At 30.8% G+C, this 26,297-nt stretch overlaps 1 protein-coding gene across 16 annotated transcripts in view; it reads left to right on the forward strand.

Annotated features, from left to right (window-relative positions):
* LOC106784949 (hemicentin-2) overlaps positions 1 to 26,241 on the forward strand; it is a 30,243-nt gene extending 4,002 nt beyond the window's left edge. For 14 of the 16 annotated variants that reach the window (XM_014744994.1, XM_014744996.1, XM_014744992.1 and 11 more), the window contains 17 exons: positions 9,050 to 9,332; positions 11,938 to 12,092; positions 13,532 to 13,702; positions 15,864 to 16,025; positions 16,204 to 16,388; positions 17,455 to 17,457; positions 17,913 to 18,063; positions 18,212 to 18,323; positions 21,018 to 21,199; positions 21,329 to 21,673; positions 21,785 to 22,051; positions 22,141 to 22,497; positions 22,638 to 22,898; positions 23,796 to 24,047; positions 24,329 to 24,469; positions 25,044 to 25,165; positions 25,282 to 25,665. In XM_014744994.1, the coding sequence (XP_014600480.1) occupies positions 9,050 to 9,332; positions 11,938 to 12,092; positions 13,532 to 13,702; positions 15,864 to 16,025; positions 16,204 to 16,388; positions 17,455 to 17,457; positions 17,913 to 18,063; positions 18,212 to 18,323; positions 21,018 to 21,199; positions 21,329 to 21,673; positions 21,785 to 22,051; positions 22,141 to 22,497; positions 22,638 to 22,898; positions 23,796 to 24,047; positions 24,329 to 24,469; positions 25,044 to 25,165; positions 25,282 to 25,476 (3,344 nt within the window). In that variant the 3' untranslated portion in view covers positions 25,477 to 25,665. Of the gene's footprint in view, positions 1 to 9,049; positions 9,333 to 11,937; positions 12,093 to 13,531; positions 13,703 to 15,863; positions 16,026 to 16,203; positions 16,389 to 17,454; positions 17,458 to 17,912; positions 18,064 to 18,211; positions 18,324 to 21,017; positions 21,200 to 21,328; positions 21,674 to 21,784; positions 22,052 to 22,140; positions 22,498 to 22,637; positions 22,899 to 23,795; positions 24,048 to 24,328; positions 24,470 to 25,043; positions 25,166 to 25,281 lie in introns of all 16 variants that reach the window. The other 2 variants (XM_014745005.1, XM_014745006.1) reach the window with 2 other exon arrangements.
* The last annotated feature ends 56 nt before the right edge of the window (positions 26,242 to 26,297 follow it).

Raw genomic sequence — 26,297 nt, forward strand, 5'->3', positions numbered from 1 at the left:
ACAGTTACAAATAGAACTTGGTTTACAATCTCCTAGTAACAAATTTATACGATACATTTCTTATTTAAATAATTATATTTATATACCTAATAATAATAATAATAATAATAATAATTGTTTTTTTAAATAATATATTTTTGTAATTTTACATATAATATTATATAATAATTATTCGTAAGAGATGAAATCAGCCATTGTAATAAATATTTTATCATATATAAAAATACTTTTAATTATAAAGAACATTTATTTTCAAGATGGTGGATCACTGAATCACTCCGATCGGAAATAACTATAATTCATACCATGTAATTCTATATCTTGAAAACAATCCAAAATATATATTCATATTAGCTGTCTGAAGTATTTCAACCTCAATAAACATACATAAAATAAATATATAAATACATGTTTATAATAGTATACTTGCCAAGTATCATAGAATCTAGTAAACTGGACGGAAGTGTATGGAACGAACAAAATAGTTCATTCTAACACGAACATAATTATTCGCTATAGTTACATGACTGATACATGACTAAGGCCAATTAAGTCGTATTGCCGATAATAAAAAAGTAAGGAGAGGGGGGAGAAAAATAATTATTAACGATAACATACACGCAACCATTAAATGATTTATTTCGATAACATTTACATTCCTCATCGAACATACTCTATTATTGTTCTAAGTTTTGTTATTACATTTTTACCGAATTTTCTTTTTATTATTATTTTTCCTTCCCCCTCTCTCTCTCTCTCTCTCTCTCTCTCTCTCTCTCTCTCTCTTATTCTCTTCATACCTTCTCCCATTTTTGTTCTCGATCTTTTATCATAAAACAACGTAACGACACACTTATATACGTAAATACATACAACCATGTAGCAGATATAATTACATATATGTGCATATGTGTGTATCTGTGTGTGTGCAAATACATATATATATATCTTCATGGGTTACATATATATATATATGTAGACGAAATAAACGTTATGAAAAAAATTTGCTCTAAGGCAAACGCGAGAAGAGAAGAATATATATGTATATATTTATATATATATATATATATATGTCTCTTTCTCTCTCTTTGACTGTTCTCTTCAAATAATCGTACAGCACAGCATTCTCTCTCTCTCTCTCTCTCACATATTCTCTTTTCCGTAATCGTAAAAATAATCGTGCGGTACAGCATTCTCTCTTCCTCTCTATTTCTCTTATTTTTATCTGCTCTCTCTTACTCCCCCGTTTGTATAGTCTATTCTCTCTCTCTCTCTCTCTCTCTCTTACTTTTTCCTTGGTTAAATATTAACAAGAATAACATTTTTTTTCGAAGAAAAATATTTACATATATACTACACATATATATATATATATATATATAATATCACTCGTGACCTAATTTTCTCTATAATCCCTGAATTCGTTAGTCGTTAGCCTACTATTCGGCACGCGACTCTCTTTTTCCCGCGTAAAGAGAGAACAAAATACAACATAACAAACTGTACACGACGGCATATTTCCCAGCCGTTGCTTTCGTTGTTGCGAATAAAGAATTGTCCTTGCTCGATAGAAAGCAGGTGAACTCTCTCTCTCACTCACTCACTCTTCTTCTCTTATCCTTCGAAAGGTGTGTGTGTGTGTGTGTGTGTATTCGTGTAAGTGTGCGCTCGCGCATCCATCTCTCTTCGTTACTTCTTTTTCCACTTCTTCCACATCCACCCCTTTTTCCTACTCCTCCTCCTCCTCCTCCTCCTCCTCTTACTTCTACTTCTCTTCCTCATCTTTCTCCAGCTTCATCGACACGGTTGTAATGTAGATGAAAGATAAATCGTTGAAAAGAATACGAAAAGAGTCGAAGCTCTGATAGTGTGAGAAAAAACGAAACGTTCGTTTCAGATTGTCTAAAAGGTTTTCATGTATTATCATTTAACGCTCTACTATCTTTTTATCCTGTCCCCTTTTTTGTTTTTTTTTTCCACGCCCCCTCCTTTTTCTTTTTTTTTTCTCTACTTTGCATTTTTTCTTTTTTTTTTTTCTTTTTTTTTCGAATCGAAGAACACAACTTTTGCACCATCGAGAGTTTCACGTACAATTATCAAAATTGTACCTGGTCGAAGGATAATAAAAAAAAATATTGAAAATTATTTCGATCGCTCGATAAATTTTTGTTTTCTTTTATATATATATGTGTGTGTGTTTGTGTGCGCGCGCGTGCGTTTGTATGTGTGTATGGAGTGTGTGGAGATGAGAGTAAAAGAAAGTTCTACATCTATTTTTTTGTTATTTTTTTGTTTATTGATTTGCAGTACTATTTACTTGTTCCTATGCTACCCGATCTCTTGATCCATTTTGTTTTTGTCTGGGTTTATTTCTTTTATGATGAACTCTTCTCTTTCCTTTTTTTTTTTTTTATTAAAGAATACAATTTACGTAACGAGTTTATTAGAACGTATTGAAATTTTATGATTCGGAGACGAAAAGAACATTTCTATTTTTTTATCTATTCTTCTTTTGTTGCGTTATAATTACTATTAGTTTATATATTTTTGTTTTATTTTCTTATTTCTTTTTACAAGGATTGAAGAATAGAACTTTTTCATTGTTTTTATTAACGGTTATTGAAATTAAAACTAATTTCATATTCCATTTATTTCTTATCTTTGCGCTCATTTTGTTAAAGTTAATTTTATTTTTATTATTTAAAACTCGCGAATGTAAGAGTAGCTCAACTAGGGTGTATTCAAATTGCATAATTCTAAAAAACAGAAACGTTGTTATTCGTTATTTAAAATTGTACCTTATTTATTTAATTGTCGTTCATTCTCCCATATTTTAATAATTTTCGTAATATTTAAAATGTAAATATCGAACGCGACCTAAACACGATGTATTAAAAAATCGTATAATTAAAAAAAAAAAAAAAAGAAGAAAACTTGTTCATTCTAATATTTAGAATTTATTTAAATTAAATTTCATTGATATCATCGTTGTCCACATTTTTCCGTTCAACTTTTTTTTCTTTTTTAATTATCTAAAACACGGAACGTTTAAATAGTTTAATCCGCGGTATATTGAAAAATTGTGTTCAAGAAAATAAATTGGTTTTTTTCCTCCCCCCTCCTTCATTTTTTTCCCCCTCCTCCCTTCTACCATTTCTTTTTACTTAAGTTTAATATATCCCCATCATCGTTCATTCTTTCACATTTTAATAATTTTCTTTATTATCTGAACTTCGAACGTTCGTAGTAGCCTAAGCACGATCTTGTTATTAGATTTAGCCAACATCTGCCATGCCGTGAACATGATTCGATCATCGACTTTCATAGACCAGGCACATCTAATGTGCCTCTTCTTATTGTATAGCTTTTGCTGTCTCTTTTTATAGCACAGGTACCAGCTATACACATATATATATAAATACACACACACACATATATCTATGATACTTGTATGTATATGTTTATGTATAGCAACACGTTGGAAACGGGAAACATGCTTTTCTATAGGATTCTCGCAAAAAATGTCACCTCGCGTGAACGTCGAAGTCATGCACATGGCGGCTGAAATATTACTTGTTTGTCCGTGGCAACACCGTTCGAGAGGAATTTAAAACCCTATCGAGAAAATTCGAACCTCTCCTACTTCTTTCTCTTTTTTCTTTACCCCCCCTTTTTGTGTTTTCCTCATCTTTTTGTCTTTTTTATTTCTTCGATACCTATTGTGTTTACGTTTTATGATATCCCTTTTCAAGTCTAACGAACGATAGGTCGTTAATACAAGTACTCTATTCTTCTTCTTCTTCTTCTTATTCTTATTCTTATTCTTATTCTTATTCTTATTTTTCCTATTTTTATTCTTATTCTTCTTTTTCGATATCATCCGCGTTCGAACCGAACTGAAATATTTTTCTTTTTCTATTTTTGCTTTCAAAATTTTCATCTAACAAGAATAGAAACAAATTTTGTTCCCTATACTTATTTTTTTGTAAACGGATTTTGAGAATTTAATTTATCAATTATTATAATTGTTGGCAGAGATTAGTTATCATTTTACGTTCTTAATTTGATCAATTTAATTAGATTATTTTTTAATAAAGTTTTCTTTTTTTTTGTTTGTTTTTTCTTTGTAATAAATCGACTTAATTTGCGTGATATTATACGACGATCAGATATTGGAAATTTTTCGAAAATATTTTCTCGTTCTTCGTTTCTTTTTTTTTCTTTTTTTTTCTTTTTTTTTTTTTTACCCATTATTAGCGTTGTTATTTTGAGAAAACGAAACGAGGAGAGAATATCGACGAATAGAATTTTTCTTTTTTGTTTTTTTGTTTTCTTTTTTTTTAGAGAAAACAAATATTTGCACGGGACATAATTAACATCTCATTATTGCTATTAAAGAATAAAGAATGCGCATGAAAAAATTTTGTAATTAATTCGAATTAGTTATCAAATGAAATATTGAAAATTATTAATCAATTTAGAATCAATGAAAATATTTGAAATTTTTTTCGCAACATCGTTAAATTATTTTTTCTATTGTTGTTTTATTTATATTAAAAAATAAAATGTGAGAAAAATCAATACATGGTGGAAACAAAATTTGATTCGAATAATATATTAGGAAATATTTTTGGAAATAGATCTGACTAGAATTTACGTAGAAATATTTTCTAATTACAATATAATAGATATTATTTTCGAATTAGAAACTATACGAGAATAGAAATGTCGAATAATAACATATCAAACCCCTCTGTGAAAAATAATAATAACGAATCCTCGAATTATTTTCAGAATTAACGAAGCTAACGATATTTTTTGAGATTGTCTAATTTTAATTATCAATAATTATGATTACAAAAATAAACAAAAAGGAATGTGAAGCATTGGAAAACGTAAATGAAAAAATTTCAACTTTAAAAAAAAAATAGAATCACTCCATTTAATCCTTACTACAATAATTATCCTGTGATCGTATATTGGAAAAAATTCTATGTAAAATATTTTCATAAACATAGAACTCAACGAAATATTTTCCATTATTTCCTTACGATTATTACTTATTATTATTAATAAAATAAATAAAAAAAAAAAACGAGAGAGTCACGAAAATAAAAATGTTTAATCTCCAAAATGATTAATAAATTCTCGCCATAGATAAATATTATTATTATTAAGTGATATAATAATTATCAAATAAATTTGGTGTGAAATATAATAAGAGGGTAAAAAGTTTTTAGTCATCCCCTTTTTCTATGGATTTCTCTTGGACAATACGATTATGAATTCGAAGCGGTGAGAAAGTCACGGAATGCGCTTTGAGTACGGCGAACTTGATTATTCTTAGAACGGCTCCGTGGTAACTCTGATGTAAGCGTCTGAATTGATGCAGCACCGAAGGAAGGAAACTGTGGTTGCCTTTCATATACATATATATGTATATATGTATAGTTACTCTTCTGGCTTGCATGTAACCTGCAAAAGATCTTTCGAAGATCGTGCTGCAAACTCTACGACTCTGACTCTGTCAGTTTCGCACTTGAATACGAGAATAGAAAATAGATAAACGTTAGGAGAAGTTTTTCTTCTAAGAGTATTCTTCGATGATTTTTCACCTTTGAGATTAAGTAGAAGATTTACAAAAAAAAAAAGAAAGTAAGAAAGAAAAAAGTTAAAACGCGTAAATTAATTTTTTCTCGTCGTCTTCTCTCTTGAGAAAAAAGACAAAAAGAAAAGAAATCTAATTCATTAAAAATTCTGAAACTTCGTTTAAAATTTCAATTAATTGATTTTAATTCGTCGATTGTACAAATTGATTGGATCGGATCGACGAATTGGTGAGAAAAAGAAAAGTTAATTATAATCTACGATGAAAAATATAGAAAAAAAAACTTTTTATGCGCAGAGAAATGTTATCACTCTCTTTTCCTAAATATTTACATTATAATTTGGATGAAATAAATATAAATTATAAATTGTCTCGCAATTTTTATTGGATCGGTCAATAAATTATGTTGCAATTTTTTCAACAAACAATGTTGTCGCTACTGCTGCTGCTGCTGCTGGCTGCTGTTTCTGTTTACATTCATTTTTATTATAAATTCGAACGTTTTACGATATACACAAGTATTTTATATTCTTATTTATTTTCATATGAAAAATTAAAAAAAGAAAAACTCTATTCACATCGCAAAACAATACTAATTGTCGGATGTAAAATTTATTTGTATTTACTTATATAAAATATTCAACATTTTTAATTGAAAAAAAATACAAGTTATCACACACAAACGTAATTTAAATAAAATATAAAGAAGTAAAAAAAACCATTCTAAAATTACCTGGCGACAAAGCCAAATACGCAAACCTATCCCCTATTAAACGAAGCCTATAATTTAGTAGAAAATAAAATCACTAGATCCGGACGTACCAAAGCAAGCACAATGATCTCATATCGTAGAAATATACAAGAATGATATGATCGCGTGATCTGAAAATAGTCGCTGACCTATATCACGGCATACCCCGAAACTGTTTTTCACCATCAACGTTGCAACCAAACGTCGAAACGTCCACATACAATTATACCAACAATTATTTACTTATTTTTTAATAAATTTATATATTTTTTCATTTAGAAAAAAAAACAAAAGAAAAAAGAAAGAGGAACAAAATACATTTAGATAGGACACGTATAATCTGCGTATTCTCATTTTCGTTCTATTCAAAAAATGATAATTGAAATTGATAAGCGTTCACATTTGGCAAATAATAATTAAAAAAAAAAAAAAAAAGAAAAGGAAAAGAAAGAGACAGAGAGGAAAAGGAAAACAAAAATATACAATCCCCTCCCTCTTCACTCTTCCCGTTTCCCTTTTGCTGTTTTTTTCCCCGATGGAACACACACATTGGATCGATTACAATCTGATGTTTCATCTCGATGGACGTTCTTTGATTTTACGAGCATGCCGAGTCTCATTTTCATCAAAGGCAAATCGCCACTGTGTCCTGATATTACTCGTTTCATGGTTATGAAAATTAAAAATGGTTAAAATGAAATAAAGTAATATAAAAAATATATTTCATTCAGTATTACCGAGTTATCTTAACGTTAGTAAAGCATCGTCATTTATCTGTTTACTCTACACTTTGCATATCCGTGTATACGCGGCCTGTTGCTTCCTTCTGAAAAGGAAAAGGAATGAAAATTGAGGGAGACATTGTCGGGTGGTGGTTTAACAGCAGCAGAACCCAGCATAACCTAGGAAGCATATATCGGGGTGGTTGGGGGGTGGGTAGTGGTTCCTTTGAAAAATTGACGAAATTCCTTCCTGCCCTGTTTGCCGAGCAAATAACATTCGTGTATTCGCGTGACAATGGAGAACTAGAGAGAAACTATGAAACAAAAAGTCAACCAACGGAATAATGTACAAGATCTACACATGTATATAACATTTACATACAAAAGTTTCGAATTAATATCATGCTGATTTTCATTTAAAAATCTAATATTCCGATCAATTTGCAAAACATTTTTGTATCCATTTCAATAACGTTAAATGTGAAACACGAACCGCTAATTAACAATTTTTGTTGACAAATCAATCGACCACGATTGTACGACAAGAGAAAGTAATTTGCAATTTTTTGCAATTTCTCAGTAATTCCTTCCTTAAATCTTTTTGTTTTTCTCTCTTTCATCGGATGCCTTCTTCTTTGGAAGCTTTTTTTAAATCAAGTTAATGGCCTTGTAGGCTTCCTTCGCGTAAATAGGAGTTCACTTTTGTTTTTTAAAATATAATTTATAAGAAGATGCTTTTAGATATGGGACATGGACAATTGAGAATTACTGTTTTAAAGGAGTCCATTTTTTTTCTAGCAAATTTTCTGTTCCTCTGGATATCCGTATTAATAGAAAATTTAGGATCGTTAGCATTAAGGTTGCGTCGTTCAAATTTTACGTTTCATTTATTCTCCTTCCTTTTACTTTTTTCTTTTGTCCTGTGTGTGTGTGTGTGTGTTTGTTTGATTAAATAATTATTTATATAACACGTGATATAACGAGAGGTATAAAGCATAAAACGGGGATTTCATCAAAGTTGTGTTAGAGTTGCGTCATTGAAATTTTACATTTAATTTCCTTTTCTTTTTTTTTTCCATTCTACCATTATCCTTTGTCATTTTCTTTCCTGTTTGTTTTTTGATGAATAATATTATCGAAATAATACAGTATAATAAATGATATAAAGTATAAAATAGGGTAACGTGTATTGCGATATATCCTCGAGATAAGGATGATGTTAATACCTTGGCAGAGTTTATTACAGTTGTTAGTAAAGGCTCATTTACTGGTCTACGGTAGGGAAGCGTTGACTTTGTATGGAAATATTTATTCTTGGCTCTCAAGTTCACACGTTAATATTAATTAAGAACGGACGTTACACGTCGGATATTCCATCCTAGTGCTGCTTGCCGTCCGAATTTTCCTTCCTTGCTGAAAGCGCTTCAACGTGAAATTCATTGTTTTTCTCCTTCTACCTAAAACATATACACATATACATATATGTATATATATATTATATATACATACAATATATTATATATATATAAACGTATGCATGAGTAGAGAAGAACGAGTAATTTGTAATAAAAATGCGTAACCTCAATGTATATGCAAGTACACGAACATATCAGTACACGTACAAATATTTCCATGTATATTCTAGGGAAGAGGAAAAATTTCGTTTGGAGTAAAAAGAAACCATGAACCATTCACGTGTGACAGCTTTTGAGAATCAAGTTTGAAAAAAAGAGTAGATAAGAGAAAAAAAAAAAGAAAAGAAAAAAGGATAAACGAGACCTTTGCTTTATCCTTTCTTCCCATTACCAATAAGAACCGTTTTTCCGGTAGTTTCCTTCATCCTTCCCTATCTCACCCCCACCCCAACCCCTCTCTTCTACACTCCTACTCTTGTACAATTATTGTTGTTATTATTATTATTTTGTTTTTCTGTATTTCTTTTCGTTTTCTTTTTTTGTATTTTTTCAGGGACCACGAAAGCATGGTTGGAAAGTGAGAAATACGCGGAAGTTGGAACGGAAGTGCTATTGCCATGCATCCTAAAAGCATCGCAGTGTGGGGCACTTCAAAGCATTGACTGGTATCGCGCGGGTACGCGCATTTTTGCTTTCAACGAAGGCACGGGGTTAATGCGGAACAAGGATGGTGACGACGACGGTGACGGTGACGGTGACGGTGACGGCGGCGGCGGTGGTGGTGGTGGTGGTGGTGGTGGTGGTGGTGGTGGTGGTGGCTATGGCAGTGACGGCAGGTGAATAAGTAATTAGATTTAATAATTTAACATCGGGGACCCCGAGTTGCTATTAATAAGCTGTACGCGTAAAGAGCCGGTTTGTAGTTTGGTAGGTAGGTGGGTAGGTGGGTAGGTGGGTAGGTGGGTGGAAAATGTTGGAATGACAAAAGGGAAAGAAAGATTACAATAAAAAGTATGAATAAACGAATAAAAGAAAAAAATATGTTGAATCATAAGAGAGTAGTAGGAGACAAGGGATCACGTAGGATGACATATAATTAGAGAAACAGGAAAAGCAGAAAGTGAAAAGGATTCTTTCCACGTTTTTCGTCCTATACTTTTACATTTCTATATATATGTATATATATATATATATGTATATGTATATTAGAGTCCTTGTAATTCGACTTTTTCCAGAATTTTGATGAGTACACTGACCTTTATATATATATATATTTTATCCCAACCTTCGAAGTTAAATTCGAAATAAATATTTTTGAAATCTTTGTCTTTTTAAATTTCAACTAAGCTTTTTTAATCCTTTATTAATAAAACGTACTCTACTGCGATACGTATTTTTTTTTAATATATATATATTTAAATAAAATAACAACGTGTTAAATATTCATATAGATCATTTTTTAGGATTAAAATTAAACCTATAAGAAATATTTGATCAATTAAAATAATATTTTATAAGTCTAATGATATAAAAAATATGTTTGACGTGTAGAGCAAGATTTGACGTTAAAATAAAGGACAAAAATGTTCTAACTTTGATATTCTTTTTATTTTAATATTAAAATATGCTCAAAGGCGCGCGTGCAGATCATTTTTTAAATACATATATTAGAAAACAGGAAAATTTTTGTATATTTTAAAATTAAAACTATATAAATCTAAGGAATATTTGATCAAAAAACAAAAAATGATAAAATTATTATTTAAACAGGGCTGCAGTATTAATTTATAAATACTAATATTATATTAATATAATAATACTAATAATAATAATAATAAGAATAAAATATATACGTGTATATTATTAAAAAAAATGTTGTATTTAATTCGTGCATAATAATCAACCACCGAATACCAACAACCTTAATGCATATCCACGCGCATATATTATTATAAAAATATACTAAAATATATTTCCATTGGTACATGCTATTTAAATGAAGACAAAGTATCACAATATTTATATCAATTTCGTGTAAAACTTTATAGGGCGGGAGCGGGGTGTAGAGGGAGGAGGGGGAAGGGGTTCAAACGAATGGTTTTGAAATGAACTCATCAGGTGCTATTAACGAGCACCCTAATGCATCTAATACAAATGTTTAGTTGTTCACGTATAGTAGGATGTTTCTCAATGTCTTTGTGATCCCGCTAATCGAAATCATGCAGATGTGTAGACCGGTGTGATTATAACCCGGTGACAGAGAGAATATGCATGTCGAATCGGGAAAACAAGAGGATAAGGGGGAATGAGAATAGGCGGAAGCACGTGGTACAATCCAGGCCAATTGCCCGAAATGATTGAGTTATGGGCGAGGCGATCGATGAGTGACCGAAGGGTTACGAGTGCGAGTGGGTGGTTCTGTATAGAATAGGAGGGCAATTGGGGGTGGTTGAAAAGCGTGTTAGATATATATATACATATAGTTGCTCGAATTTCCTTTATTGCCTTATTACACATATCCATGTATATGTGTACATGTGTGTATGCAATATGTAGCTTTAGAAATGCTAGTTTTCTTCTTCCACGTTTTCTCTCCTTTGATTTGATAACCTGCACCACTCTAACAATAAATAAGTAGTAGTATACATTCACAGACACAAATATACATATATTAATATATATATGTACACACATAGAGAAGTACATACAAAGTTAGAGAGAGAGAGAGAAAGTACACCTACTGCATCCTCTCGTAATTTCGTATTAAAGCGGGGACTTAGCTTCTAATTATTAGGAGAATCGAAGGTTCGTGCTCTGAAATAGGGGCGCTTCATTTACGATGCTAGCTAGGTAGTTGGTCTAGGTCTATCTTGTTGGATTTTCTCTAAAGGTCGGTATCTACTGTTCTTGTCTTTACTGTTACTGGGTTGTTCTTCTAAGGTTCTCCTGATAATGTTGGTACTCTCTACCAATACTGTTAGGTACTCGAAAAGGGGTGCATAAGAAGGGGAAAAGAGAAAAAAAAAGAATACGAAAAGGGGGTATAAAAGAAGGGTTTTCTAACTTACTGCTTCGTTCGCGCTACCATGGTTGACAATTAAGGCGTTACGGAGCACGAACATCAAAGGTCCAACCCAGACTGATCGTTGTTTCAATTAATGATCCAACTTAATACTACTATTACTACTACTACTACTAAAACTACTACTAACTACTATTACTTTTTGCTGCTACTCTTACCTTATTCCATTATTATTAAATTAACTTTCATGCGATATAATATTAAAATAGAAAATCAAGTTTTTATCTTTAATCACGAATAATCATTACTTTCATAATATTATTACGCGAAGATATTATTATTTTTCAATTATAATAATAATAATAATAATTATTATTATTATTATTATTATTAATATTTAGAACGATTTAATGTTACAGATTGGACATGGAATATATGCTCAATTCGACGACGGCTTACCTGAAAATGATCGATGTTAAACTCGAGGATGAAGGACTATACAAATGCGAAACTGTATACTCGGCTGGAAATTTAAAATGCGATAATATTCAACACGTAATACTTAACGTTACGAGTAAGTTTTTAATTTTTTTTTTCTTTTTATTTGTTTTTCGTTTTTAAATATCTTGGATTAAAATTTATTTTAAAAATCATTTATATGTTCGCACTGATAAAATAACCGGTATAACCGAATATTTCGTACGACGTCAATAATTAATTGTTGATATTTTAAATTGATAATCATCATTTATAATGAATTCAAAATTCGAACGGAATCATATATTCATCACTTTTATTATAAATACCAAACATTTATTTATCATGAAATAATAAAACATATCCTAGAAATTATTTCCATTTATATGATTTAATGTTTTATTAAATCAACGATTAATATATACGAATATTTTATTTCTATCATATATATATTAATAATAATTTAATTAATATTATAAATTGATAAATGTGATATTTGCAATAGAATTAAAGAATTAACCCATATAGGTACGGGGGTCATCATATGAACGACTGACCGACTCAAATAAGTTTCGTACGAAAGGGTTAAAGTCTATTATTGATAATTTGATTATAATTATTGATTCTAAAATATAATATAAAAATATGAACCCTAATAAATGCGAATTATCTAAAATTTCTATATGTGTATGTATGTATGTGTGTGTGTCCAATTAAAAATTAATCCAATTAAAAAGGTTCGATTTTGATAAGAAATGATTGCCGTCGACACACATATATCTAATAACGTCCATTACATTATTGCTAGGTGTTATATAGTGAAATAGACTCCCATTATCACTTAACAGCGGTAACCTACTTATTAAAAGCAACTACTGGATACATATATATATATATATATATACTATCATTTCATCTCATCTCATTTAGAGGTTTCCTACGTTAATTTTTTTTTTAAGAAAAAATTAGAAAAAAAGAGAAAAAGAAAAAGATTAGAAAACACGAAGAAGAAGAAGAAGAAGCAGGAAACCTAACACATATCGCGCTCATTTATTTTAACACTTCGGTTTCTCTATAAAATGAAATAAAATAATTAATATTATTTTTAAGCTTTTTTTTGGTTTCCCCCTGGTACTTTTTTATTTAGGTTATATGCAAGGTTATGCAACCGCGACGGTTCCGAAACGTTCTCTTCGATTTTTCCACTTTACCTTCAAAGTTTCTTTCTTTCTTGATTCCTTCTCTTTTCTCCCTCGTCTCTCCCCCCCGCCTTTCTGTTTTTTTTTGTTTCTTTTCTTTTCGCTTGCTTTTTATTCGTCACGATTGGGACTAGTAAAAAAGAAAGGAGTGCAAAGAAAAAGAGAATGTGGTTGGGGTGTTGTGGTGAAGGGGTACAGAGAAGGTGGGGGGGGGAGAGGGGTTAGGAAAAGGAGAAAAAGAAAATAAAAAGAAATAAAATTGAAATATCTACAGCTGGTGCTTTTCTATCCTTGGGGCCGACTTCATTTTAATCCCTTTACTCGGATTTGATTTCAGTAAAACCCGTTAACGTACATGTCATCGACGAAAACACAAAGAACATTTTAAGTCCGGATACTACGTTTGGACCGATAGACGAAGGTTCAACCATTTCACTGACTTGCGAGAGTGGCGAGGGTAGACCAGTTCCCACGGTGCAGTGGTTTAAGGGTGATCAACAGCTCGAAGGTAAGTTTCCAATTTCGTTTTCTTCTAATGGAACTCGTCGGTTGGTCTCGCTAATCTGTTAAACGTGAACGATACTACATCGTCAAACGATCTATTTCAAATAAATCTTCGAAAGGTAAACAAGTACATTTCCAATCATTTCACCAAACGTTTTTATTCAGGAGGAAAGAAGGGGAGGAGGTGTATAGCAAGAAATACTTATTTTTAAATGTCTAATATTAAAATAATGTGTTTTAGTAAAATACTAATAATATTTTATCACGGGATTAAATATTGTATTATATATTATCGTGAAATAAGAATTTAATGTAGAAAAAAAGTTATACAATACTTCGAAAAATTTGTCAATGGGTGATTTAAAAAATATTTATTCGTGTCATTTTAAATGTGAAATTAAATTATTTAGTATCAGTATCGAACATTTCTTATCACGAAACAATAATCTAATAAACGGAAAACGGTATCCCCGAAAGATTTCTAAAACAAACGAAATAAGAGAAAAATAAAAAAAAGCGTTCCCTGCCAAGTTACATTTGAGTAATCATTATTTTCGTGTCACGCGTATCGAAAAAAAATGTGATATCAAAAAGTCATTGTTAACCTTTTTTCTTTTTCTCTTAACGAGATAAATGTCATTCAACGTAAAAATGAGTTTCGACGTGTAACCAAAAATAATGCACGCTCATCAAAAAACATATTAAATGATAAAAACAAAAAAAAAAAAAGCCCCCTATTTTCTCATCTTGAAAAGTATGAAAGTAACGTTAACTAAAATCATAATATTGGTAAAATTAAAGAGACAAAGTGTCGAAGTTGTTGTTATGAAACAAGTATCTAATCGACAGGAGTAGTTTGATAAGGGTTTGAGAGTTACAACGGTGCAAATCGGTACACAAAAGAGGCTACTTTAACTATGAGATTCAAAGTATGTTGGTAAAGGAATCGATGAGGAAGACTAAGGAGGCTAAGAGTCTGCGGTAACGTATGATGAGAAAAGTTAGCGTTGCCCTTCGTTCAACAGAAGTTTCCCTCTCTCGATCCGAAGCGTTATGGGTGCGGAGAAGTCGATTAGTTAGACGACCCAGCCTCTTCACGACTTAACGCGATTAACGTAACATGTACGAAGGAATTAACTGCACCTTCGGGTAGACCAAGAATATTCTCTTAATCCAGATTAAGTTCCTAGAGTTTACTATAGATCTATGCACGTATGTAATGTGAATCCTACGTACAGTAATGTGAACTGTGCAAAGTGTATACAGCGCATAACGAAAATTTAGTTACAAATTGTAAGGGATTATCGATTCCCAATGTTAAACTCTATCGAAAATGTAGAATTACTATTTTTGATACAATCCTTTTTGTTTTCAAGAAAAATCGACTATCAAGTTTTATCCAATACGCGTGCAGTTGAGAGGTGACTCGAATTGCTTTCCTATCACTTGGATATTCTACTCTTCGTATTTGCAAAAAAAAAAAAAAAAAGTAAAAAATCTTCTCTTTATATTGACATAAGTGTTACTATAATATTAAAAAGTCGTTTAGAAAGTTTCATTGCTTTTATTGTGGAAAGTAAGTTTTAAATGTATATAATATATGTTTTTATTTTATTTTATTTTATTTATTTTACCGAATATTAGACGTTATAGGAAAAAGACGATAAAACAGGATCGTATTATATATATATATTACTAGATAAAATAAAATAAAAAAACAACTTTTGGGGTGCGACCAAATACATTTATTAGTTTCAATTAAAAATTAAAAAAAAAGTAAAAACCAATAACAATACGCTGCAACAATTCGCCGTAATTTCGTAACTAATTTGCTTGAAAACAAAGTTTCGTATAAAAAATAATTATTCTACATTTTCGATTAGCTTTCGAAGGTAAAATCAAAATCTATCGTTTCCTACCACAATTTCCTCACTCCTACAAATTAAGCCACCACCCTTCCTCTCCCCACTATTAGTATACATACATAGATGATATTAGGGTATACCCTATCAAAGAAAACGTGTCACGTAGCGTGTGTTCGTCAATGTAAAAGAAAAAGAAAGTGTCAGTGAGAGGGAGAGAGAGAGAGAGAGAGAGTGAGAGTGTATTACCCAAGGTAGCCTTCCAAAGAGGGTTCTAATCATTTTAATTAATTATATTTTCAGCCGAGGCTTCCTCGACGGTCGACGCCAATGGCATAGGCACCGGAAGAAGCTCCTTGAAGATGCAAGTGACTCGAGACGAGCTTGGCGATGTTTTCACGTGCAAGGTCAACAGCGTTGCTCTCTTAGAACCCATCACGGAAGACATTAAATTCGATATTCATGGTAAGAATGTATACGTGCATGTTCATCTATATGTGTGTATCCTTTTATAGGTATAGACATTGGTATTGAATATATATATATATGTGTGTGTATGTGTGTGTGTATATGTTATTGACTTTTCTTACTTTTACTATCCACATTCATATATTTCTCGACAATGTTATCATTATTTTCATAGTGCGTCCATTAAAGATGGATTTGAGCGGAGTGGTTGGTCATGCGGTGCAAGGAACGAAAATATTATTACAGTGTACCGTAAGTTCAGCAAGGCCAGCTGCCAATGTAACTTGGTACAATGGATCAGAACCATTGACCACTAGTAACGAAAAATACGAACTGTTTGAGACGAAAATATTTGAAAATGTGAGTGTGTGTACGATAATTTAATCAATTTTTTTTTCCCTTACGTTATTTCTATTTTTTCTTTTTTTTATTTATTTATTTAATTACGTTGCGATGTGTCATTCAATTGATTATAAAAGCCAATTATTTTATGATGGTGATACTACGTGAAAAACTAAATTGAAAATGTAAAATGCAACTTTTGTTTCTTTCTTTCTTTCTTTTTTTTTTGTTTTTTTTTCTATTTAACTTTATATTTTCGAGAATAAATAAGTTTTTATGATTTGTCAAGTACACGTGTACACTCGATTTAGTTTCAATTCAACGGATTTTACTATTTTACTCTGGCATATTTTAAAGAAGCATTTTTATATTTCTTAATATTTTTGGAAAAAAAAAAGAAAAAACTAACAATAAGTCGAAAAATATGGAATACAATTTCTTTTTTTTTTTTGTTTTTTTTTCTATTTAGCTTTATCTTCGAGAATAAATAAATTTCGTCGAAAATTTGTCGAGTACACGCGTCTATTCAATACAGTTTCACCAGTACAACGGATTTTACTATTTTATCCTCGAAAATTTTGAAGAATATTTTTATGCATTTCAAATATCGTTGTGAAAATTGTTAGCACCATGATATCTCTTGCAACGATGCTTAACAAGGATTTTAGTTTTCAGGATTGCAAATTCGTTTAATTGCACACGTATTCAACACAACAAATGTTGAAATATATTTTTCTTAAAAACAAAATTGACTATAAAAATGGATTTCGTTATACATTTTCGACTAAAAATTAGTTTTCCACGTAGAATCAACCCCTGTTCGTTTGTACCATCAATAATAGGACACCCTTTATATATTACTATCTCTGTGTTTCTCGTTTATTATCATCGCTCGGCTGCAAATATTAAAAAAAAAAAAAATTAAAAAAGAAAGAGACTAGAGTAAATTAAACACGATCTATTATTTCTAATAAATAAATTTAAAAAAAAAAAAAAAATAAAATAAAATAGAAAGAACACTAAATGAGAATTATCTAATCGATCGTTTTTTTAACTGCTGCGCTGATCGTTATTCGATGAGAAGGGGGTGAGTTATGAGAGTAGTCGTCGAAGAGCGAAATTTTTCGCAGATTCATTATTCCCAATCGTTATACGTTTTAAAAACGTGAAATATTAATATATAACTCGTATTAATAATAAAAAAAAAAAAAGTATCGTTTAAAAAGAAACAATAATAATAAAAGAATAATGAGAAAAAAAAATAATATATACGTACTTATATCGAACGGATATTATTCGTCGATTTTCATTAATATTATACAAAATTGTAGATTTGTATTTGTTCATTACGTTAATACTCGTATTAACACGGTATAAATGTAAAAATACCAAAAACAAATGAAAGAAAACAAAGTTATATTGTAGATGTAAATGCGTTTATCTTTCGCGTTATAAAATACATAAATACGTGTATACATAAATAAATATATACGAGCTACGTTGATAGGATTAAATGACTTTAAACGATTTATTTGTTCGTAGAACGATAGTACGTCAAAAACGATAAGTTATCTTGCTTTTACGGCATCGGAATACGACAATGGAAAAACGTTTAGTTGCATCGCTGAAAATCCTGTTATTCGTACTAAACGTCTCAAACCTATGAAGGAAGTAATTACGATCAAAGTATTGTGTAAGTAATATTAGATTGAGTGTGTATATGTGTATATATGTATATTTAACTGATGTATATATATATATATACTTCACTATATATATATATTTAAGTTAACACTTTTAAACTGTATCATTTATCTTCTTATATTTCGTGCATTTCACAGATCCGCCGATAATCAAAATGAAACCGGTTAACATAACCGTCAATGAAACGGAAGATTTTACGATTTTCTGCGATTACGAGGCTAATCCAAATACTTTGATTAAAGTTAAATGGTAAATTATATTCTCTATTTAATATTTATTTTTTTTTTTATTTTAATCTCTCAATATATAAAATAATAATATATTTCATAAATATTATTTATCCAAAGAGTGTTAATATTTTATGAAAAATATTAAACCGTCAATTTACAATATTAACAAATGATTCAATTTAAACAATTTCTTTTCGCAAATATCACACATCCAATACTAACATTTTATTAAAAATATTGCTCATCTATTTACGATATTAACAAATTAATATATTAAACAATATTTTATTTTATAAATAGATAAAAAAAATACATAATTAAAATTAAAAAATTATTTTTTTTTTTTTTTAAATATACAAGCTTGCAAAAAAATTATACATAACCAAAAGTAACAAAATTACCAACATTCTCATTATTCTCATCATTATCATTATGGTAGTTATATTAGTTGAACATATCTAGCCGATCTTTGGCATTACTAATGCACCTTTTTCATTCGAAGCTAAAGAGGAATCCGTCCCAGGACATAATAAATTTCTCTAGCCTTTTCAACATCCTTTCATCCTGTCTTCCCTTCTATCTACTTTTCATTCTCTCGTCCTTTGTATCCACTACTTTCCCTTCTATTTTCTATCTGCTTTATTCTCTCAACCAGTCTCTCTTTCTCTCCCTTTCTCTCTCTCTCTCTCTCTTTCTCTCTCACTGTCGTAATATATCATCCCCCATAGCCATCTTCAATCCGATCAACTTCGTTCGCTTTACACTTCGAAACGATATCATCCCTCTACTAATTGGCACTTTAGGCTCCACGTTTAAATTTAGTCCGAAAATCCCATGGGATGGTAAAGGATATAAAGATTCTTTATTTTTATTATTTTTCACATACGAACAATTTTTTCTCCTTTTTTTTTCTCCCTCTCCTCCCACCTAACGCCAATCCCTCCCTCACTTCCCCCCTCCCCCCCCTCCTCGTTAAATTAATTCCACGAGAGATAATTTGGATTAATAAAATTATTCGATGTTCTTCCATCTTTATTAATTCGCTCAATTAATTGTTCATTCGAAAATCAATGATAGGGAATGAAATTCTATTAATTTTATGAGACCCTTTTTTGTAAATAAAATTATTCGACGTTCGCGTACCGTTTATTGGGTTCGTTCGTTTATTTGTTCGAAAATCAATGGGGGTTTAGGGGGGGGGCGGGTAGAGGAGGAGGTTAGGAATGAAAGTTTCATTTATTTCGTACGTTTGATAAATATATATATCATTCATTTTAAATAATGTTATTCAAATTCTAAGATATACTAATGATCATCTTTTTAAAACAAAAAATAAAATAATATGAGGGATGAAAAATTGTAACGATACTATTTTGTTTCCTCACGATAAAGATAATCGATATTTTTCACAATAAACGTATTCCAAAGATGTTCGTAAATCTTCGTTGATTTTTTGTTCATATTGTTCATTCGAAAAAATCAAAATGATGAGATATGAAATTTTTCTAATATGTTTTTTTTTTTTTTTTTTTTAAATACAATTCTCAAATACGTTCTTGCGTGAGATGATATTAATGATCCCCTGTTTTCGAGTATCTGTACTACATTTTTTTCTATCCTCGATTAAAGATAATGAATTTTTTATTATAAAAATTCATTTGTTTTAACGGTGTTCACCAATATTCGTAGGTCGGTTGATTTGTTCATTGGAAGGGTACCATTGATCCCTATCGATTTATCCATCTAGCAACGAGTTGACCTTAATTCAAAGCCAGTCCTTCCTCTTCCCCCCCCCACCCACCCACCCCCTTCCAACACCCTTCTCCCTACTTAACCCCTCGCCAGGTTTTTCTCTCACTTTCACAAAGTTGCTTCCCTTTCAAAGGTGGTAACAAGTAAATGGTAAAAATATTCATTAGTCCTTCTATACAATTCCGTAAATGTGTAGGTAAAACGTAACGTAACTGGCTCTCTTTCGACGAAAGGAGGCCAAGAGAGCGATGTTTCTCATTTTTTTCTTTCTCTCATTTTTTTTTTTTATTTCTCTCATTCTTTTCTTTTTCTATTTCTTTGACTCTATGTCTACTATACCTTCGCCCCATTCTTCTTTATTTTTTCCTTTTTTGTTTTTCTTTTTCCCTTCTTCTTATTTCTTACTACCACTACCACCACCACCACCACCACCACCTTTTCCTCCTCCTCCTTCTTCTTTAGGTACTTCCAAACGGTACGATGTATTCATTTCTTTTTATAAGACAGGTACGCTTCATTATCGAACGGTGAAAACATATTTTATATATTTGTTGTTGTTCTCTCATCCCATTCTTCGTTTTATTACTTTAAAATCAAAGACTATGAAAGAAAGAAAAAAAAAAATAGAAGAAGAAGAAGAAAAAAAGATGGGAATGTGGATTGTGATTTGTTTGCAAAAAAAAAAAGGGGCCAACCGAGTTGGTAGAAAATCACAATGGGTAAGTTACATTCTTCGAAGTGTAAGATTTCAATTAAAAGAAAAGTTTCGAATGAGGGACGCCAGTCACGGACAAAAGGGATATCGTATTCGTTTGTTTGAACGGGCGCGTGCACCGCGCGCACGAGAAAGAGAAAGGGAAAAAAGAGAAAATAATAATAAAAAAAAAAGAAAAAAAAGAGAAAGAGAGAGAGAATGGAAATAGTCACCCCTTTGTTTAATCCTTGCGATTCTTTTTACCAGGTTACAAGAAGATTTGGAGTTAACATTGGACGAAGACGAGCATTATGAAGGTGGTAGCACGGAGAATACGGCATTAACAGTAAAGAATGCAACCGCTACCGATATGGGTTCCTATAAATGCATTTTAGAGAATAGCGTTGGGGCTACCAGTTCCAAGGAGAGCGTAAATGTGTCCGTTTTATGTGAGTATACCTGTACAACCCTCTTTTCTCTATACATGTATACGTGTAGATTCCCGCACGTGTATGCGTGTATACGGTAAGATAGAAAATCGAGAATTTAATGTCGTTCATTCTCATGCACTTCTTCAGATAAACCCGTGGTTGAAGTGATATCGGATCCGGGCACGCCGGTGAACGAGGAAGAACGTTTGAACGTGTCGCTGAGTTGTTCGGTACTTTTTGGAAATCCCGAGATCCTAACGGCCGTACGGTGGTACTTGGATGGGGATCTCCTAAAGGAACTTCCAGACTGCACGACGAACGATACGATAACGTCAACGTTGCTCGAAGAATCCTCCAGTATTTGCGACATTGACCCTAGCAAACTGTTATTGGAAGCTGTTGGACGTTCCTTTCACGGAGATTATTCTTGCGAGGGTAGAAACGATGCCGGTTGGGGTCTCATGTCTCCAAGCACATCTGTCACCATTTATTGTACGTTTTTCCTCTTTTTTTATTTATTTATTTATTTTTATTTTATTTTATTTTATTCTTAATTCAATCATTTTTTTCTCTAAACACCAACATCAAACCAAAATTCGACAGATAAACCTGGCCCAGCAACCATATCCTATGAACCCAAACGTGTTGTTAAAGGACAACAATTGTCTATCAGCTGTTCCGTTGTGGATCCTGGGAGACCGGAAATAATTGGTTTTAAATGGCATAGAGATTTGTATAGGTTACCAGATGAGACCAATTCCGTGCTCTATATAGATTTTGTCGACGTTAAAGCTGCCGCTAATTTTACCTGCATGGCTTTTAACGAAGCTGGTGTTGGATACCCTGCTACAATCGCTATCGATGTTTTAGGTAAATTATTATATAATATAACAAACAATGTGTCTTTTCAAGATTATTCGTGATAAATGTTAAACGATCGATCGTCATTTGTTGATCAGTTGCACCAACGTTTATCCAAGCCCTGGAAAAGTATCAAGGATTTGTCTACAATTCTAAAAACGTTAGCCTCGTTTGTTGGATAGAATGTGTCCCAAATTGTAACGTTTCTTGGTACAGAAATGGCGATCCCATAGATTTCGAAACATCCGATCGTTATTATTTATTAAACAGCCATAAGCCATTGGATTACGAAAACAATCATTTCGCAAGTATTCAATCCAATTTAACCTGGAATTTGACTGCATTACCAAACGGTCGGCTCGATCATATGGACGATGATGCTAAATTTACCTGTAAAAGTAGTGATAATGGTATTGGAATACCAATCGAAAGTACCACTCAATTTCACGTTGAATGTAAGTGGTAACTAAAATGTTAAATTAATTAATAAACACTCATTAATTAATTAATTAATTAATTAATTAATTATTTTAAATATGATTTAATTTAGTTTCTCGGTGAAATGTTGTTTTGTTGATTAATCATTCCCGTTTAGTCCCACCAGAGAACATGACGATTTCAAAGAAGATAATAAACGTTACGGTCGACACCATACCGGAAACTGTCAGTTGCGACGCGAAGGCTTATCCAAACGCGACCTTCAGATGGTTCCGCGAGGGTTCGAATGATACTATTATCGAAGGGCAAATACTTGATTTAAAAACACCTATACCTAGACGCAGCAATGGGACTTATTATTGCGAGGCATCAAATCAACACGGGAAACTTAATATTTCCCTCGTCGTCAACGTCCAATGTAAATACCCTACTTTTTTTTATTTATAAATATTTCCAAATACAACGTTCCCCCATTGAATTGGGAACACATTAATATTTCCATTGTTTATGGTTTAATGTTAAAAGTACACGAGACCAATTTGTAATATTTCAAGCACGTGTAGAGGTAAGATAATTTTTAATTTTTTTTTTTTCCAAGGTCATTCCTATTTCAGATAATTCTCTGTAACAAAATCTTATGTTTTTTAAAAATAACATAATTCGACCACACGTAGTGTTTAGAAGATATATTTATTAATTAATAATAAATATATAATACGATACTCTTATATAAATTATATAGATTAAATTTTAGTAAATGTGTAATTAGTTTATTAGTAATATAGAAATAAATATCATTCCAAAATTAATACTTTTTCGATATATATAATTTCATAAATTTTGTTTAAGCAAAAAAATTGGATCGATCAAAGTAATAAGATAAATGTATGATTTAATTAGATAAAGAAAAAAACCTGACATTGAAAAACAAATTAGCTTTCCAGTACGCGCGCGTGGCCTTTTTATTTCCTTTTTTTTTCTTTTTTTTTTTTCTCTCTCTCTTTTTTTTCAAATAATTTCATTTCATCCTCAAAACTTTTTCCATAAAACCATAAATAACGTAGATATTTTTATGCGTTACGATTGAAATACTTCAACCATTATATTTGTTTATTTTATCTCTCACATTCTTCTTGTTATTTTTTCCTACTTTTAATGTTGTTTTTTTTTTTCTTTTTCGATATATCGGTCGATTTTCATTGGAAATACGTTTTTTTTTTTGAAAAAGAGTTACAAAAATTCTCTCTCTCTCTCTCTCTCTTTCTCTTTCTCTCTCTCTCCTATGGCCCTTTTTTTTTCTTTCTTTTGAACGCAGTTAAGCCTGAGTGTCAGATACAGCGAGAACGATTGAAGGATATGGATTACATCAGCTGTTCGGCAATTGGAAATCCAGAAGAAATCGATTTCATCTGGTTCATAGAAAATGACAACGAAACGGTAGATTTCGAGATTCAGGATGGGATAAGCTATGTACTTTTGGATACTTCAATCACGAAATTTCGAACATACGTGTGCATTGCCAACAATTCAATCGGTCAATCCGAGCCCTGCGATTTGGATATTTCCGGTGAGACAAATTTCCCATTTTATATTCATCGAAATATTTATTAACGAATTTATTTGAATTCTTTTCTTTTTTATTATACGATGGGATTGATCCATAATTGAATAACAAAAAAAAAAAAATAAAATAAAATATTGTCAAATACAAATATATATCGTGTCTCTACTTTTGATTTTTACTTTTATTCTTGTTGTTATTGTATTTCATTTTTTTTTTTTCTTTTCTTTTTCTATTTGGTTTATTTTATTTTTTATTTCTTTCGTTCTGTTTTTGTTTAAATATAGGAGACGTACCTTGGTGGTATCGTATGGATGGTAACCTGTTACTCATAGCAATAATCGTATCAATTATCATAATACTTGCTATAATTATCGTCTGTGTAGTCATCCTTATAATTTGCAGGCGTAAACGGAAACAAATGAAATGTAAGTTGCTACTCGAATTATTTTCTTTTTTCTTTTTATATATTATCGTCTATGTAATTTCAAAAGTCACTGAATATACATATTTAACACACAATTAAACTGACCGATGATATTAGTTGTAGCAATTAATTCGGTATCTTTTAAAATACGCAAATTTATTATTTATTTAGAATATAATCACATACGTACACACACGTTATATTATTCGAAATAATTTTCTATTATTTTCGATGACTTTGATCCATCTTTCAAGCAACTACCGAATTTATTGACGATAAAGAGATGACATTTTTTGATGCAATGAATTGCTTTTTTTTGATGATTAATTGCTACACTTAACAGTTTAAATTGTTTCAAATTTTATTAAAAATTCAGAAAAAATTTATTAAGCATCAATAATAGAGTGTGCAAAAAGTATACGTTTCCGAGATCGGATTTTTTTCTAATTACAAATGTTAATTAATGACTTTTGACATAACATAGACAAATTATAATACACAGTATTTGAATAATATTTTAATAGGAAACATTAGCAAAATAATATTAACGATAGATCGATGATCATTTTTTGTAGACTCGAACGAAAATGGAAATAATAATCAAGCGAATAATATGACGGAAACAATGGGGGACGGTACGACTAAAACATTTTATGAAAACTTACCTTTCCATGGTATCCAAGCTCCACCTAATAAGGTCAGTTTTAATCATATTGTTGTTAATAATATTTGAATTAGATTATATGAAAGAACCTTGTCATATTATGTTATTTCATTGATAAATATTTTCTTCCTTTCTTTGAACGTTTTAAGGCATTCAGTCCAGGATTTTCTGATTTGGATTACGCCGATGTGGATTATCGTTCGTACGGGCCAATTAATTACAAAGCTGCCAGTATCGCATTGTTTCAAAAACAACAGGCCATGGAAAGACAACAACAAAATCAAAAAGAACAACGAAGACCACAAATGTATGGTCTTTCGGACGATAACGAAGAATTACTTTAATACTCGCATAATCGGCAAATTATTTTTCTTCGGATTATTAAATTTTAAAAAAAAACACAACAAACGGAAAACACATATGACCAAAGTAACCAAGACTTATATTATTATTGAACTATTCGCGGAGATTGTAATAAGAACGTATTTATTTTTTTCTATGGCCCAAAAAAAGTAAGTCAAAACGAACGGAGTAATGGTGCGCGTCTGATTTATTTATTTATTTATTTATTTATTTATACGGAAACAAAAGGATTTCTTAAATAACATTAACACAGCATTTAAATTAAAATATTATTGATATGCATTGATACTACAAACAATGATACGTATGTATATATGAAGGTATGGTTATGTACATACACGATTTCTCTCGATTATTGTTAAAAAAAAACAAGATTATTAAAAAAGAAAAAAAAAGGAAAGATAAAGAAAATAAATATACAAGTAAAGTGATACTGCGATCAACAACATCATCACATGCGACAATGGTTATTATTTTTTTGTTGTTTTTTTTTTTCTTGAAAACAAATCTATACGAACATTCTTGTCGTTAGTTATCAATTAACGTCGAACAATAAAAATTCGTAATCCACCATTTCCATAGAAGTTACAAATCAATGGCAAAGGTCCTCGTAATTCTAGGCAATATGCATAGCAATAATTGTAAAGAATAACAAAAATGTGTCGCAGATTTGGTATTATCGTCGAGACGTTTAAACAATCTCGATGGGGAAATGTTAAATTGTATGCCAATGTCCTTAATATATATATATATATATGTATATATATATATATATATATATTTTTTTTTACATTATTCTTAA

This window comes from Polistes canadensis, unplaced genomic scaffold (genome assembly GCF_001313835.1).
Source record: "Polistes canadensis isolate GaletaPanama2010 unplaced genomic scaffold, ASM131383v1 scaffold_42, whole genome shotgun sequence".
Classification (NCBI taxonomy): Eukaryota; Metazoa; Arthropoda; class Insecta; order Hymenoptera; family Vespidae; genus Polistes; species Polistes canadensis.